An 18,391-nucleotide genomic window follows, 5' to 3' on the forward strand; every position below is an offset into this window, starting at 1 on the left:
AACCTGCATCCCCTACATTGTAAGGCGGATTCTTTACCACTGTACCACCAGGGAAGTCCGAAGATTTCTTTATTTAGTCAAGTGTTCTTTCAATTCTGTTCCTTATTTACGTTCTGTGAAGTAGCTTTCTATCTGAGTGAAACTTTTCCCCAATTCTTGGATGGTCTTGATTGTTTTTAATAGCCTTTGACTTGAAAACTAATCAAAAGCTTTATAAAGTTTATAGTGGTGTTTGTTGAGGAACAGTTCTGTTGGGGATTATTTGTCATGAAAGACTTTGTGATAAGAGGCGACTTGGGCAGGTGCCATTTAGTGGGAGAAGCAGGGCAGGCAGAAGAAATCCTTCATGTTTACTGAGGCTGAACTTTGAGTGTGTTCAGCCTGGCTTTGCACAACCAGGAAAGCAATAGCAGTCCTTAATATAAATACAGTGTTCTTTCTGAGCAACAGTATTTTAACACATTGAGAGGCAATGAGGGGAGCATGGTGTAGGGAAAAGAACAGATTTGGGAAAATAAAACTCTGGATCTGAATCTTGACTCTACCACTTAATAGCCCTGTGAAGTTTCCTTTCTGAGATTCGACTTTCTTACCTATAAAATCAGAATCATAATGTGTTTCTCATGGGTTACTGTCAACGTTTAAGAGCATGACACTTAAAACAGAGTGCCCATCATTATTGTGGCTAAGTGTTATGATGGTTAGCTTTTAATAATAGGTTCTACACACAGAATCTACAATCAAAATGGAAAAGTCACATTTTTGTATTCAGAGTACAGAAAGGAGGTCTGGTCACATCTGGATTTTCCTTAGGCAAATAGGAAGTAGCCCCAGTGTTGATGGCATTGCCTCTGGATGTGAACAAAAGACAGGAGTGGTAGGAGGCATGCAACCATTGGCATCAGGCTGCTGTGACGTTATTCTGCCCACATATATTATTTCAAGTGCTTTTTTTCTCATTGTTTCTGGTTCGGGCAGTATTTTTCGTTAGTCACCATGGTTTTGCTCTCTTAAAGGAATATGAAACTCTAGCTTTAGACAGGGATTTAGCTGGCAGGCACTGCAGCAGAGGCTGAAGCAAAACCTGATAGCAACATCTTTGCAAGTGTACAATAATAAAAAGCTAATATTTACAGAGTTCTTATTGTATTTGTTTGGGAAATAAGTTTGGCTGTGGGTGACAGAGACATGTTTTAATTATGGCTTAAACAATACGGAAATATAATACATTGCTCTCTAATGGAAAAGTCTGGGTTGTTTGGCAGCTTTGTGATGTTGTAAATGGTGGCTCCATTATAACATGGGTCTGGGTGCCTTGTCTTCTGTAGTTCTACCATCTTGAGAGTTTGGCTCTTCATCCAAGATGGCTCACCCCTATGTTCTCATCCCAGCCTCTGGGAAGGAAGAAGGTTCAAGGGACAGGGATACTGCTTTTCCATTAGGGGCATGACCTAGAGGTTGCCTGTATCATTTCTGATCACATCACATTGGCCAACATTTAGTCTCATGGCAAAACTAACTGCGGGTCATGCTGGGAAATATAGTCTACTTTGAGTGGCCATGAGCCTAGCTAAACATTCCACTAATAGAGAAATGGAGAACACAGATTTGGAGACGCATACTAGAACAGTCTATTCCACAACTACTGTGTGCCAAGCTGTGCTTCACACTTTACTTATGCTCATGACAGCATCATCCTACTTAATGGTCACAAGAACACTATGAGGTTGTAACTACTATGATTTTTTTTTTTTTTACACAGGGAATATTTCAAGACACAGGTTAAGTCTCTTTAAGTCTTGAGACAGAGAGGCTAAGTAATTTTCTTAAAGTCTCCAAGGAAATAAGGGGCAAGGCCAGGATTTGAACCCAGGGAGTCTGACTTCAGAGCCTTATGCTCTGGACCGCTGTATAGTCCTCGCTTGCTCATTATTTCTCTTGAGCCTTGATGTGCTCTGCTAGATGAGATTGAGGATTGTGTAAAGACGTCAAGGAATCAAAGAAGCTTTGTGAAGTTTCTGTGGCTTCCTCTTCCAGGCAGCTGATTGCTTCTCTTCTAAAATTCCTAGGTTATTTGATGCAAAATAGTGTTCAGGATAATTGGGTCTAGACAGGGTAACAAAAGAAAAATAACGCCACACACAAGTGACAGGAATTTTAATGAAAGCAATTCCTGATTTGAAAGGAATGTGTCTGTGCAGTGATAAAGCAAGCAGTCTTTGTAATGCATTGAACATTTTTGATGATGGGATATAAAAAAATGAATTCAGTATATCACTGGAATATAGAAATGAAAATATTCTATCATTCAACTACAGTTGAGATTGTTCATCTCTTCAGTCTTCAGGATTTCAACTCCATATAGGTCATCAGTTCGCATGTTAATACACATGTATCTGTGTAGCAACAAGGAAACATAAAAAATAAACTGATATTTTAAAATACAAGGGCATCCTGAGTTTATCTCAAATAAAGAATTGGTGTTAGCTGGAATTAAATGTCTTCAACAACTTTTTTCCTTTTTCTTTTTCTTTGTATTTTTTTAAATTGAAGTATAGTTGATTTATAATGTGTTAGTTTGGGTGTACAGTGTACAGCTCACCATTGGCTGATGGCTGCAATTGCTGATGACTGTGACATCCTTTGTTTACTGATACGGCAGGCAGTGTTCCATTTATTAACAGAAGAGTGCTTCAGTTATACATGTATATATGTATCCATTCTTTTTCAGATTCTTTTCCAGTATAGGTTATTACAAGATATGAATATAGTTTCCTGTGCTATACAGTACATCCTTGTTGTTTATTTTATATATAATAGTGTGTATCTGTTAATCCCAAACTCCTAATTTATCCCTACCCCGCTTTTCCCTTTGGTAGCCATAAGTTTGTTTTCTATGTCGGTCAGTTTATTTCTGTTTTGTAAATAAGTTTATTGGTATCATTTTTTAAGATTCCACATATAAGTGATATCATATGGTATTTGTCTTTCTCTGTCTGACTTACTTCACTTAGTATGATCATCTCTAGGTCCATCCATGTTGCTGCAAATGGCATTATTTCATTCTTTTTTATGGCTGAGTAATATCTTTTTCATAATATTCTTTCTCTTTGTATTCTTCATTACTTTTTAACAGTTGATTTGGGGCCATATTTACCTCTACTACACGTTTTCATCCATCTCCAGTATTCTGTGTTTCTTTTCAGGTAAAAACAAAGAGATGAAATGGTTAGACTTTGAACGTTTTCAAGAATCAAAATAGTTTCGCTTTCTCAACAAAAGTGTAGGAATGAGGTTAAGGAAGATGGAAAAAGTTCTGGAAATCCTTACCAAGTAATTAAGAACATTCTGTAGTTTTCTCAGGCTCATATTACTTTTTTGAAATGTGTTTGATTTCAGTTTTAGCAATTTTTAATTTGAGTTTATTCTTAGCAGATCTAACATTGTACATTTTTCTCTTCTCATTCTCTTTTTTAATAATAATGGCTTCATTTTGTTAAGGACTCTATAATTCATGAAGCACGCTACCTGCTTAATTGCCTCTGGCTCTCGCAAACACCCTCAGAGGAAGATAGGAAAGCAATTACCATCTTCATTTTGAAGTTCAAGTACTGAGACCCAGAGAGATTAACTGGAATGCCCAGTGATATCTAGTATGGCTGAGATTTTCTCCCCCTACCCACTCCCTTTCTTTCTCCCTTCTTCCCTCCTCCTTTCTCCTTCTCTGTCACTCACCAGCTTTTGCTTATGCTCTCTTTTATTCATTCGATTAAATGATAGCTATTATGTTCCCAGCACTGCTTATGTGCTATAAAATGCAACTGAACAAAGCATACAGTCTTACCCTCGTGGAGATTGCAGAGGAGTTGGCAAGACATTAAACCAGTAAAAACAGCCAAATAAATGTACAATTAAAAATTATGGTAAGTGCGGTGAAGAAAAAGAACACAGTTCTCTGAGTTAGAATAAGATGGGAATCTGTGGTAATCAGATTGGTAATCACAGAAAACCACTCTGGGGGAACAGCAGTAAAGCTGAAATAAAAGAATATATGGAAGCCAGCTAGATGAAGAACTAGGCTATACGTTTATCAGTCAGGGCACGCTAAGTGATGCTGTAAGAACAGCCCCAAATTCTCAGTGCCTTATAACAATGAAGCTTTGTCTCTCATGCTACATGTCCATAACAAGATGGCTAGGGACTCTATTTCATGGCATCCTCAGACCAGGACTCAAACTTACAGGGCACACACTATATGGGACATTGCCATTCTTCATGCAAAGAAGAGGGTTTGTGATAAACCATGCACTTGCTCTTAAAGCTTTTACCTGGAGTCACATGTCACATTTCATGGACCAGTGTGAGTCATGTTACCACATCTAATGTCAAGAGGGCAGGGATCTGCAGTCCCAAGTTGTTCCACCTTCCCAGCCTCCCTTGCAGCTAATGGTGATGCTGTGACAGTGTCTGGTCAAGGGAACTTAAGGAGGACTTCATTAGGGAAGGAATTCTGAATCAATTTTTGCTTTTCTATTAAGATACAGGTGTAACTGACACCCCCTCCCTATTCTTCCTGCCTTAAACTTGGATGCTCTGCTGAAGATGCCTGGCCATTTTACATAAGAATGATGACCCATACCATGAAGATAGGGGACCATCAGGATGAAATGAATTCTTAATGACCTGATTTTGCAGCTGAGCTAATACAAGCAACTACCTAATTCTGGATTTCTTGTATGTGGGGGGAAGAAATGAAACCAATTTTTTAAGCCTGTTACTTGGAACCAGAAGCATTTCTAGCTTACGTGGATGAGAGAGATGAACAGATACTGTGCTTATGTTGCAGGAAGAGGGACCCCTTCCAGGGCCCGAGAGTGGGCTCTTGTCTAACACCCGGAAATGAGTTGTCCAAGGAGACACACGTGCTGATAAAGCAAGAGACTTTATTGGGAAGGGCTGCCTGGGCGGAGAGCAGGAGGGTAAGGGAACCCAGGAGAACGGCTCTGCCACGTGGCTCACAATCTCGGGTTTTATGGTGATGGGGTTAGTTTACGGGTTGTCTTTGGCCAATCATTCTGACTCAGGGTCCTTGCTGGTGGTGCACACATCCCTCAGCCAAGATGGATTCCAGCGAGGAGGATTCTGGGAGGTTGGTAGGACATATGGACTGGCGTCTCCTTTCATCTCCTTTTGACCTTTCCCGAATTATTCCGGTTGGTGGTGGCTTGTTAATTCTGTGTTCCTTACCAGGATCTCCTGTTGTAAAATAACTCATGCAGATGGTTACTGTGGTGCCTGGCCAGGGTGGGCAGTTTCAGTCAGTGTTTCCTCTAATACTTACAGCCCAGAAACTCACCTTTCTCTGATACCTTCCTGAGACTGGACCAGCAATGCAGGAACCAAATGAGGTCCACCTTGCTTTGTGAGTGGGGGCTAGTAAAGCAGAGGAAAGAGACATCTTCCATCCTGTTCCTCTCTCCTAGCTCCCTGTACTTCCCTTTCTCCCTGGTACTTATTCTCCAATTGCACACTTTCTTTTCCTGGCTGCAGTTACCCTCCCATTATCCTTTCTCTTCTTCTTGAGCGTCTGAAAATCGTTGTGTCCATTTAAGGTGAAATTATCCTAGATATGATTGAATTAGGTCAATTTCTCAGAGATTTGAAAAACCGTAAGCTGCCTGTGAATGAAAAATGTTGCCTGCCATATCAACAAACGAAGGATGTTGCAGCCATCAAGTCACTACAGCCACCCCAATGGTGCACACTGAGGGGACTCAGGATGGGAAAGAACTGGATACTGGCCCTAGGTAGCTAAGGTGCAAATCAAAGGAATGATTTCAACGAGCCCAGACTCTTGCATCTTCCCATACATAGAAAAGCGGTAAATTCATTAACTTGAGATGTTTGGTTGGTTTTCTTTACTTAACGGTAATCTTTTAATGTTCTGACTACCTATTTTTTGTTTGTGTGTTTGTTTTTTGCAAAACTTCTATATTTCCTGAGTCCTCCCTTCCCTCTTCTGAGCAGCCCCTCAGAGCTATCTGAGAGGCTGCCTCCTGGGCTTAAATCCTCAGAAAGTCTGCCAAATAAAACAATTCTCAACTTTTAGGTTATGCATTTTCTTCAGTCGATGTGCTTAATATTTGATGCCTGCCTATGGAATTCTCCCCAGCTTTTTCCATAGTCTCAGAGATAGCTCTCAAGATATGTGGGACAATTAACACCAGTTGCCTTAGGAATTCCCAATTGGTGTGTTTGGACCTTGAAGTTCTTGCTTCCCTGTGGCCTGATTTATACAGAGTCCCAAGTCTTTTCAGACTCTAGAACTGGGAGCTCAGTGAAACCCAATTGCTAAATAAAGTCCTGTGAATAGAACACAAAGAAAGATGCAATATAAATGTTTGACTTTATGGCCATAATTTCTCCAAGTGGTCTCGCCCACTGTAGTTAAGGAGCTGCTCAGTGGTTAAACTTCAGGCACCTGATCATAGAATTTATTTCCAGAAGAGAATTAGTCTCTTGGAGTATCCTGCAATACCCACTGTTCTCAGTTTCTTATTCTTTGGCCCACCAGCCTACTGGGATAGGGCTTAGTCTAGGATTGTTCTTTGTTTTACTCATTTTGATCAAGGTGTTTCTTTATCATTGTTGCATGAATTGTTACAGATTTTGACTAGGCAGTGTTTTATTTCTCCTGTGCCCTGAGGTGTTTAAAGGTCTGTTATGCTTTTTCAAATAATACAATTGCAATCTTCAAATGAGAACTCATCCTGTTATTTTAAAACTTGTAACCTTTACAGGTTTTCAAAAGTAAATTGTGTGGAGCTTTTCTTACACTCAATTTCAAGAGCCAGTTGCTCATGAAAAAAGGACATAAAGATGCTTTGTAAGCTCTAAATAAGGGATTAGAAAAGCATGTGTTGTGGGTTCTGGTCATTTGTGTTCAGTTGGACAAGAGAGTGAGGACTCTTCTTTTCTTTTCTATTATGGTTTATTACAGGATATTGAATATAGTTCCCTGTGCTATACAGTAGGACCTTATTGTTTATCTATTTTATATATAGTACAATAGTTTCTATCTGCTAACATCAAACTCCTAATTATCCCTCCCCCATGCTTTTTTCCTTCTGGTGACCATAAGTTTGTTTTCTATGTTTGTGAGTCTGTTTCTGTTTCATAAATAAGTTCATTTGTGTCATATTTTAGATTCCATGTATAAGTGATATCATATGGTATTTGTCTTTCTGACTTACTTCACTCAGTATGATAATCTCTAGGTCCATCCATGTTGCTGCCAATGGCATTATTCTTTTTTATGGCTGAGTAGTATTCCATTGTGTGTGTGTGTATGTGTGCATGTGTGTGTGTGTGTGTGTGTGTATCACATCTTCTTTATCCATTAATCTGTCAAGGGATATTTAGGTTGCTTCCATGTCTTGCCTATTGTAAATAGTGCTGCTATGGACATTGGGGTGCATGTGTCTTTTCAAATTAGAGTTTTCATCTTTTCCAGATATATGCCCAGGAATGGGAATGCTGGATCATATGGCCACTATATTTTTAGGTTTTTTTTAAATTGAAGTACAGCTGATTTACAATGTTGTGTTAGTTTCTGCTGTACAACAAAGTGATTAAGTTATACATATATATATATATATATATATATATATTCTTTTTTACAGTCTTTTCCATTATGGTTTATCACAGGATGTGGAATATAGTTCCCTGTGCTATACAGTAGGACCTTGTTGTTTATCCTAGAGTGAGGACTTAAGAGTGCCCTGTATGGCTGCCTGTTGCAGTAGATGAATCATCTTGCATCATTTGTCCTCTTCTTGACTGACATCAAGGATACTGGGAGTCCTCAGTAGGTGTCCTGTTTTGACTCATTTTCGTATCTGAAGTCCAGAATGCCTAGCACACAATAGGCACTCAATAAATGCTCACTGGATGAATGAATGAGACAAAGAACCATAGGTTTTTGGAAACCTTACTTCTCACTTTTAAAATTCCCCATTTATGAATCTCTCATTAGGCTAGGAATTAAAAGACTTGGTTTCTGATTTTATCTCTACTGCTTACTATCTTTAACATGAGGTTCATAATATCTCATAAACTACTTTGAAGGCCCAAAAGAGGTAATAGTTTTAAACATTTAAGGATCTTATGATCTAGCACAGCATTGAGTCCTGAGCAGTGTATATAAGAAACTAAAGCCATCATTTCTGCCTTTGGGGAGATGCTAATCTAGTTGGGTATAACAAAGCAGAGAACCACACATGTAGAAGGAGGTGGTATGAGATGTGTGCCATGATCCTGGGATGTCTGGGGGTATTTTTGTTTGTCTGTTTTTGGTTTTTTCTGGAAATGTATTGAAGGAGGGAATGGAGCTGGATAACAAAAGAATGGCATGTCTGTGAAGCATTTAAGTGGGAATGAACCTATCTTCTAGAGGAGTGTTTTCCAAATCTGGCAGTATATTAGAATACATAGGGAAGCTTTAAAAAAATCATTGCATGGGCCACATCTCAAACCGATTATATCAGAATCTGTGGGGATGAGAGTTGGGAAACAGTACTTTTTTTTCTTAATACATCTTTATTGGAGTATATTTACTTTACATAGTTGTGTTAGTTTCTGCTGTATAACAAAGTAAATCAGCTATATGTATACATATATCTCCATATCCCCTCCCTCTTGCATCTCCCTCCCACCCTTCCTATCCCACCCCTCTAGGTGGACACAAAGCACTGAGCTGATCTCCCTGTGCTATGTGGCTGCTTCCCACTAGCTAGCTATTTTACATTTGGTAGTGTATATATGTCCATGCCACTCTCTCACTTCATCCCAGCCTCACTTCCCGTGCTGTGTCCTCAAGTCCATTCTCTACATCTGCGTCTTTATTCCTTCCCTGCCACTAGGTTCATCAGTACCAGTTTTCTAGATTCCATATATATGTGTTAGCATACGGTATTTGTTTTTCTCTTTCTGACTTACTTCACCCTGGATGACAGACTCTAGGTCTATCTACCTCGCTACAAATAACTCAATTTCATTCCGGAAATCAGTATTTTAAAAAAAATCTTCCCAGGTGATGCCAGTGTTTAGTCAGATTTGAGGATAAATGTTCCAAAGCTGTGCTCCTCAGACTCTAATCGCCTGGAGATTTCGTGAAAGTGCAGAATCTGATCCAGTAGGCGCAAGGTGGAGCCTGAGTTTCTGCCTTCCTAACAAGCTCTGAGATGATGCTGATGCTCCTTAAACAAGGACCACACTTTGAATAGCTATTTTCTAAAGCGTATATAAATAGATCACACTTCAGGTAGCAAAAGAAGGGACATGGAAGCAGCGTTTATTTAGTACCTGTGTGCCAGGAATCATGCTGGTATCTTTACGTATATTACCTCATTTAATCTTCTTTTCCCACATCTTTATTGGAGTATAATTGCTTTACAATGTTGTGTTAGTTTCTGCTGTACAACAAAGTGAATCAGCTATATGTATACATATATCCCCATATCCCCTCCCTCTTGAGACTCCCTCCTACCCTCCATATCCCACCCCTCTAGGTCGTCACAAAGCATTGAATTGATCTCCTTGTGCTATGCAGCAGCTTCCCACTAGCCATCCATTTACATTTGGTAGTGTATATATGCCAGTGCTACTCTCTCACTTCATCCCAGCTTCCCCTTGCCCTCAAGTCCGTTCTCTACATCTGCGTCTTTATTCCTGCCCTGCCACTATGTTCATCAGTACTGCTTTTTATATGTGTTAGCATACGGTATTTGTTTTTCTCCTTCTGACTTACTTCACTCTATAGAACAGACTCTGGCTCCATCCACCTCATTACAAATAGCTCAATTTCATTTCTTTTTATGGCTGAGTAATATTCCATTGTATATATGTGCCACATCTTCTTTATCCATTCATCTGTCGATGGACATTTAGGTTCCTTCCATGTCCTGGCTATTGTAAATAGTGCTGCAATGAACATTGTGGTACATGTGTCTTTTTGAATTATGGTTTTCTCAGGGTTTATGCCCAGAAGTGGGATTGCTTGGTCACATGGTAGTTCTATTGTTAGTTTCTTAGGGAACCTCCATACTGTTCTCCATAGTGGCTGTATCAATTTACATTCCCACCAACAGTGCAGGAGGGTTCCCTTTTCTCCACACCCTCTCCAGCATTTAGTTTCTAGATTTTTTGGTGATGGCCCTTCTCACTGGTGTGAGGTGATACCTCATTGTAGTTTTGATTTTCATTATTCTAATGATTAGTGGTGTTGAGCATCTTTTCATGTATTTGTTGCCCAGCTGTATGTCTTCTTTGGAGAAATGTGTATTTAGGTCATCTGCCCATTTTTGGATTGGGTTGTTTGTTTTTTTTGCTATTGAGCTGCATGAGCTGTTTATAAATTTTGGAGATTAATCCTTTGTCAGTTGCTTCATTTGCAAATATTTTCTCCCATTCTGAGGGTTGTCTTTTGGTCTTGTTTACAGTTTCCTTTGCTGTGCAAAACCTTTTGAATTTCATTAGGTCCCATTTGTTTATTTTTGTTTTTATTTCCATTTCTCTAGGAGGTGGGTCAAAAAGGATCTTGCTGTGATTTATGTCATAGAGTGTTCTGCCTATGTTTTCCTTTAAGAATTTGATAGTGTCTGGCCTTACATTTAGGTCTTTAATCCATTTTGAGTTTATTTTTGTGTATGGTGTCAGGGAGTGTTCTAATTTCATTCTTTTACATGTAGCTGTCCAATTTTCCCAGCACCACTTATTGAAGAGGCTGTCTTTTCTCCATTGTATATTCCTGCCTCCTTTATTAAAGATAGGGTGACCATACATGCGTGGGTTTATCTCTGGGCTTTCTGTCCTGTTCCATTGACCTATATTTTTGTTTTTGTGCCAGCACCATACTGTCTTGATAACTGTAGCTTTGTAGTGTAGTCTGAAGTCAGGGAGCCTGATTCCTCCAGCTCCGTTTTTCGTTCTCAAGATCAGCATCTTCTCATTTAATCTTAAAAACAGTCCCAGTAGAATGCTGGGCTTCCCTGGTGGCACAGTGGTTGAGAGTCCGCCTGCCGATGCAGGGGACACGGGTTCGTGCTCCGGTCCAGGAAGGTCCCACATGCCACGGAGCGGCTGGGCCCGTGAACCATGGCCGCTGAGCCTGCACGTCTGGAGCCTGTGCTCCGCAACGAGAGAGGCCACAACAGTGAGAGGCCCGCATACTACAAAAAAAAAAAAAAAAAACAGTTCCAGTAGAATGTTAATACTCCCAGTTTAGAACTGAAGAGACTGAAGTTGAGTGGGTAAATCATTGTTTAAGGTTGAACAACTAATTCATGATGGAACCTGTATTCAAAGAAAGGCATATCTGATATCAGAGCCCCCAGATCAGTGGAAATTGTTGGAAACCCTCATATGCTAGCGGAAGCGTTTCGACCTGAAATGATGGACAGTGTCTTTGCAGCAAACTCTTCATTGGCTCACTTAAGGAAAGTACCCATGTTGCCAAGCTTGATTTCACACTCTTGTCTCATGTAATATATCTAGGCAAGGAGAGAACATGGTATTGTGCATGCCTGTAGACTGGGGTTGTGTTCCCATGTTATGGTATCAAGGATACCCTGGAGAAGATAAAGTAGAATGTAAATAAATACTAATAGCAAAATAGTAGTGCTAGTGGAAGATGTCAAAAGTAAAACAGAAACATGTTTTTCCACTACTGAGATCAAAGGATTATTGATTCGGGAGGGAGAAATTGTGTTTTTTCAGTCATTTGACTCTAACTCCTTGATTCTTTCAAATATTTTTCCAAATGAAAATACCCCTTAAATGAAGCTAGCTCTGCTCCTCTGGTTTGTTTTTGGGGTATTTTTAAGTGATTTTTTTTTTCTCTTCTTCCAGGAAGCTGAAAAATGAACTCTTGGAAGCAAAACGTAGAAGTGGGAAGACTCAGCAAGAGACCAGCAGGGTCTGTCCTCACTGTCAGAGAAACCTGGGCTTGATATTCGACCGCGGAGACCCGTGCCAGGCCTGCTCACTCAGAGTGTGCAGCCAGTGCCGTGTCTCAGGCCTTGATGGCAGCTGGCGGTGCACCGTCTGTGCCAAAGTCGCGTGAGTTTCTTGCCTTTGTGTGGAAAGTCAGTTTTGATGACTGAAGGGTTTGGAGTGGGGAAAGCAGGAAGAAGAGTATTTAAAAGGTAGGGATGGAGAGTAGAACTAAAAGTGTAGCCCAGCCGCAGGCTCAGCACTGCCTTGGCAGGGTGTGGTGTGTGTGTGTGTGTGACAGAGAGAGAGAGAGGGAGGGCCAAACAGACAAAAATGGAACAATATGCTTATTTTTTAAAACTATAAAGCACAGTACAACTGGAAGCCTCACAGAACATGGTCTCTTGCTGCATCTGAAAACCACCCTCTGGCTTTCTTAGAGCCACACTTGGCTCCACATGGCTTCTCAGAAGGCACAGACAATTGCCCTTGAGACATTCTTAGACATTTGGGGTGACTGGCAAGATGAGTATGAAATATCCAGCCTGCTCTTCACATCAGCTGAAGTAGCCCCTGAATTTCCTCCCAACCTAGTTCTTGAGAAAGGGTGAAGGGAGACAGCTTTATCATTCGCCTCCATGTTTAGCCTGCGGGAATGTCATGGCTGTGGGTTTCACTCTGCCAGCCAGGGTGCAAATCAAGAGTCATTATTTTCTAAGTTCAGTTAAACTGGAGTCCAAGCACCATAAGGTCTCTACTACTCCTTGGGCGTGCCAAACTCCATCCTTTTAAGAAATCTGACCCTGGATCAACTGGTATGTTTTCTCCCTCCCAAGGTCCCTTCATCTCTTCTGCTCTGGATAGTACCTAATAATCTCATCTCAAGGCAACTCCATGTTGACCTCTCTTTCCTGCGGTTGAGGTCGGGGATCCTGGCATCACATCAGGTTTACCTGGTTTGGTTGGGTTTGGTTTATCTTTTATCCTCACTAACTCATTCTCTTATAGGAGTTAAGATGCTATCTTAGGAGGAAAAGTGAATAGTTTAGTAGTGAGAGTGAGTGACCTTCATTTCCAACTTCTCTGAATGAGGACGACTGTGTTCTATTGATGTCTCCTGTGTTCACTGATTGCATTATTTAACCAATGTTATTTCTCCTGTACTTTTTCATAAAATTGATCATAAATTGAGCAATTCATACTATGTTTCCACACTACGTTGAGATAAGCAGCTCTAAAGAAATGAACCATTTAAGTTATCTCATTACTTTCTTTGGATACATTACTTTGATTTACCTAAGCAACCATCTTCAGTTCTTTGTCTCGCATAGATTTCTCTTCATACTTGCCTCTTTGTCATTGGCAAACATCATTTACCAGATCTGGGGGAATGAGCACTGATGGAATCATTGACATAATGTGTTGCAACGTAGCTTTTGTTGATATTGGTATTCTTTTTCTAAACTGAGTTTAGTCATCTGCAAATCAAGATGCAGAAATAATCCTGGGTACCTTCCTGTTTTTCCCACGAAATCAAAGTATTTACTTTGGATATTTCTCCATATACATATACAGAAAAGTATCAATAATGCATTTTGCTTTCTACTTAAAAGAAACATGATACATCTGTGACTCATGTAAGTAATGCAAAAGTTGCTCTTTTAGACCCTGGACTCTTACTAGAAAATTTGTTTCTGTGTGGGATAATGCTTTCTCCAATTCTGCTTCCCTTTACTTGGCATTTCAGAGTTGGATATAAAGGTTCTTCCAGTATAGTCAAATAATGAGTTATAGAGGAAATAATTAATGGACAGAATTTCCTCAACTACAGTTTTGCTTGTATACAATTTTGCAGGAGCATTTGTCCCTCTCCACCCTTAGTGACCACTAGAGGACAACAAATCAAATTAACCAGAAGCAAATGAATAGAAAGAGGAAAACTTGGAAAGAGGCTAGCATCCTTTCTGTTTATGAATAAAAAACATGCACATGGCTTTTTTTAAAAACTAGAATTAACTTACACAAAAGGGCACAAATGACAAGTGTACAACAGGATTTATCAGTTTCAACATCACTGATATTTTGGACAATATGATTCTTTGTGGAGGAGGGAGGGGCTGTCCTGTGTACTGTAAGATGTTTAGCAGCATCCCTGGCCTCTACCCATTAGACGCCAGTAGCACTCTGCTCTTTTCCAGTGGTAACAATGAAAAGTTCCTCCAGACATTGCCAAATGTTCCCTGAAGAGCAAAAGTCACTTGGGGTTGAGAAGCAGTGGTGTACAGCTTTGCAAATTATCACAATTTCTGTGTAACTATCATTCAGGTGAAGAAATACAACATTACTAACACCCCAGAAACCTTTCTTCTTCCTCCTCACAAACACTAGTCCCTTCTTATTCCCCAGGTATAAATACTATCCTGCTAACACCATAGATTAACTTTGAGTTTTTATATTTTATTTAAATTGACTCATACAGGGTGTGTTTGTTTGTTTCTAAGTACTTTAGGTCAACAGCGTGTTTGTGAGACATCCATTTTTGTTGCATTTGGCAGTTGTCTACTTATTTTCACTGTTTTATAACTTATAGGTTGTTCCAGGTTATCCTCTCACTAGCAATGCCTGGAAGTTGATTACTTTATATTTTTACCAACCCTGTTTTTTGTTTTTCTATTTTCATAATTTTGTTGGGTGTGTAGTAGATTACTTTGCATTTTTCTTTATTACTATTGAGAATGAAGATATTTTCATATGTTTATTGACCATTTGAACGTCCTTTTTTGTGCAGTACTAGTTCAGGTCTCTTTTTTTCTATTAGATTGTCAGTCTTTTATTGACTAGTGTGAAGGAGTTTTTATATATCCTGCATACAAACAGTGTTGGTTCCTTGTGTTGGAGATATTTTTTCCCAACTTCTGATTTGCCTTTTTGTTCTCTTACTGGTGCCTTTGATTAACAGAAATCTCTAAGTTTTCGTAACTCAATTTGTTCATCTTTTCCTATATGAGATTAGTGGGATTTTTTTCTGTGTTCTGTTTAAAAAAAAAAAAAAAAAAACTTTTTCTAACTCCCAAATGATGAAAATATTCTCCCATGTGATCTTCTGTAATTGTTACTGTTTTAGCTTTTATCTTTACACTTACAAAAATCAGTTCCAACTAGACTGTATATGCTGTTAGTTAGGGATTCATTTTCATATTTTAATATGGTTATCTACTTGACCCAGCACCATTCACTGAAGATTATTTTTTCACTGCTGTACAGTGTTAACCTTCACAAATCAAGTATCATTTCTGAACACTCTATTATGCCTAACATTGTGCTGATGACACATTATTTTCATTATTGTACCTTTATAATAAAATTTTATATCCAGTAGACTTCCTACTTTTTTGTTTTTGTTCAAAACGCCCTGAGTATTATTGGCCTCTGGTATTTTCAAATATGTTTTAGAATCAGCTTTCCAGAAAACAAGTCCTACTGGCATTTTTAGAGGGACTGCATTACATCAGTAGATACTTCTGGAGAGAATTGATATCTTTCAGTATTTAGTCTCTCAATCGACAAACACTATGTGCCCCTTCATTTATTTGTCTTTAATTTCTCTCAATAATATTTTATAGTTTTCCTGGTCTTATACATTATTATATTTATTCCAAGTATTTGATTTTTATGTTATTGTAAATAGTATGCTTTTAAATTTTTTGTTTTCTAATTGTTGATATGTAGAAATATGAATTGATTTGGGTAGTCTCATCTGTATCCAGAGATCTTGTTAAATTCACTTCTTAATTGTAACAGTTTCTGTGGTGCCTTTCAGATTTTATTTCTGCACAATTGTACTATCTTTTCTAATACTTATATCTTTTTTTCTTGCCATATTGTATATTTTCAGTTTTATTGGTTTCTTCCTTGCTCTTTCTTTTCTTTTACTTTCTTTGAATTTAATTTATTTTTGATTAACAATTTTTTGATTCAGATATTTAGATACTTGATTTTCCAGCCTTTGCTCTTTTATGACATATACATTTAAGGTTATGAATTTCCCTGTTTTCACTGCTTTATTTAGCTGCATCCCACACATATCAATTATTTTTATGATATTCATTTTATTCTTTCTATTTGCTAATTTCCATCATCATCTTTTTCTTTAACTATGAATTATTTATGATTGTCTTTCTTAATTTATAATTTCCTAGAGATTTTCTGTATCCCTTTTTGATACTGAATTCTAGCTTAATTCCACTGTGGTCAGAGAACATACTCTGTGTGGTTTCAGTATTTGAAATTTGGCCCAGAATATGGTCAGTTTTGTTAAATATTTCCTGATTCCTTGAAAGAAAATGAATTCTGCAGGATTGATTTGAGTATCCTAGTTATGTCTTTTAATGATGTTTGTTAATTGTGTTGTCCAAATCTTCCATATCCCTACTGATTTTTTTATCTACACAGTCTGTCTGATATTGAGAGAAATATATACTAACCTCTCTCAATAATGATTGTGGATTTTCTATTTTTCCTTTTAGTTTGATAATATTTGCTTTATATATGTTGAAGTTAGAGTCTTGAGTGCTTAAATATTTAGAATTATGAGATTTTACACATGTACAGAAACCTTTATAATTATGAAAAATCTTTCCTTATCTCTAGTTATGATTTTTTCCTTGAAGTTTACTTTGCAATTAGTATGGCTGCAATAGCTTTCTTTGGCTAGTGTATGTTTGGTAAATCCTCTTTATTCTTTACTTTCAACCTCTCTGTTTCCTTATGTTTAAGGTGTGTCTCTTGTAAGCAGCATATAATTGCATGCACATGTTTTAAATCTAGTCTGACAGTTGTCATTTAATTAGTATATATGTTCCATTTGTAGTAATGAAATAACTCACATATTTTACTTAAAATCTGCCTCTCATTTACTCGTTCTCTCTTTGTCCCATCTATTCTGTTCTTTTATCTCTACTTATTTGCCTTCATTTAGGTTGTCTAAGTATTTTTCTATTTATCTCCTAATATCTATACATTATTTATCACTCATCTAAAGATTACTCTAGAGATTACAACATACATTCTTTTTTTGTTTTTTTTGTTTTTGCGGTACACGGGCCTCTCACTGCTGCGGCCCCTCCCGCCGCGGAGCACAGGCAGGCTCCAGACGCGCAGGCCCAGCGGCCATGGGTCACAGGCCCAGCCGCTCCGCGGCATGCGGTATCCTCCCGCACCGGGGCACGAACCCGCGTCCCCCGCATCGGCAGGCAGACTCCCAACCACTGCGCCACCAGGGAAGCCCCAACATACATTCTTGACTTGTTAAAATCTAATATTAATTAGTACTTTTAGTACTTCCAAGACAATACCAGGACCTTAAGACTCTTTAATTCCCTTTACTCCCCTCCTAGTGCTATTGTATAGTTTAAATATCTGTATGTCTATCTATATCTATGCACACACATATACACACATATGTATTTATACTTATAGATATATATAGCTTGTCCTAGTTCATTCAGGCAGCTGTAACAGAACACCATAGACTGGGTGGCTTTTAAACAGCAGCCATTTACTTTTCGTAGTCCTGGAGACTGGGAAGTCTAAGATCAGGGTTCTTGAAGATTTGTTGTCTGGTGAGGGTCTGCTTTCTGGTTCATAGCTATAGTCTTACTGTGTCCTCACATGGCAGAAAGGGCAAGGGAGCTCTCTGGGGTCTCTTTTATAAGGGGAGCAATCACCTCCCAAAGGCTCCACCTCCAAATACCATCACATTGGGAGTTATGTTTCAACATGAATTGTGGGGGGGATACATTCAGTCTATAACATACTTAATCCCACAAGATATTATTATTTTGTAGTCAATATTCACTTAAATTTACTACATAGTTACCCTTCTTGTTGCTCTATATTCTTTATTACTACATCTCTGTGTTTCTATCTGGAATAATTTTCCCTCTGCCTAAAGGGTAACCTTTAGCATTTCCTTTAGTGTAAGTTCTCCTAGTGATAAATACTCTCAAGTTTTGTTTTTCTTAGCATGGCTTTATTTCACTCAGTTCCAAACATGTTTTTGCCAGCTTATTCAATTCTTGGTTAAAAGTTGTTAACTTTCAGTAATTTGAAGATATTATTCCGTCGGTTTCTGGTTTCCAGTGTTTCTGTTAAAAAATCAGATGTCAATATACTGTTGCTCCTTTGAAGGTAATGATATTTTTCTTCAATTACTTTTAATATTTTCCCCTTTTCCATTGGATCTTTAACAGTTACTATACCGTACCTAGGTGTGATTTTCTTTGTATTTATCCATCTTGGAGCCTTAGTCCCTGAGAGAGCGGATCTGTTTTTGGATCACATTTATTCCTAGGGAAGAGTCCTACAAGATCTCAAAATATACCTATTAGATAAGATAGAT

At 38.5% G+C, this 18,391-nt stretch overlaps 1 protein-coding gene across 4 annotated transcripts in view; it reads left to right on the forward strand.

The window, feature by feature from the left end:
• Positions 1-18,391, forward strand: part of SYTL5 (synaptotagmin like 5) — a gene marked incomplete at both ends in the record, with an annotated part of 90,782 nt that overhangs the window by 13,576 nt on the left and 58,815 nt on the right. For all 4 annotated transcript variants that reach the window (XM_079727071.1, XM_079727073.1, XM_079727072.1 and 1 more), the window contains one exon: positions 11,908-12,117. In XM_079727071.1, the coding sequence (XP_079583197.1) occupies positions 11,908-12,117 (210 nt within the window). The remainder of the gene's footprint in view (positions 1-11,907; positions 12,118-18,391) is intronic.

Source organism: Hyperoodon ampullatus, assembly GCF_949752795.1.
Source record: "Hyperoodon ampullatus genome assembly, chromosome: X".
In the NCBI taxonomy this organism is placed as follows: domain Eukaryota; kingdom Metazoa; phylum Chordata; class Mammalia; order Artiodactyla; family Ziphiidae; genus Hyperoodon; species Hyperoodon ampullatus.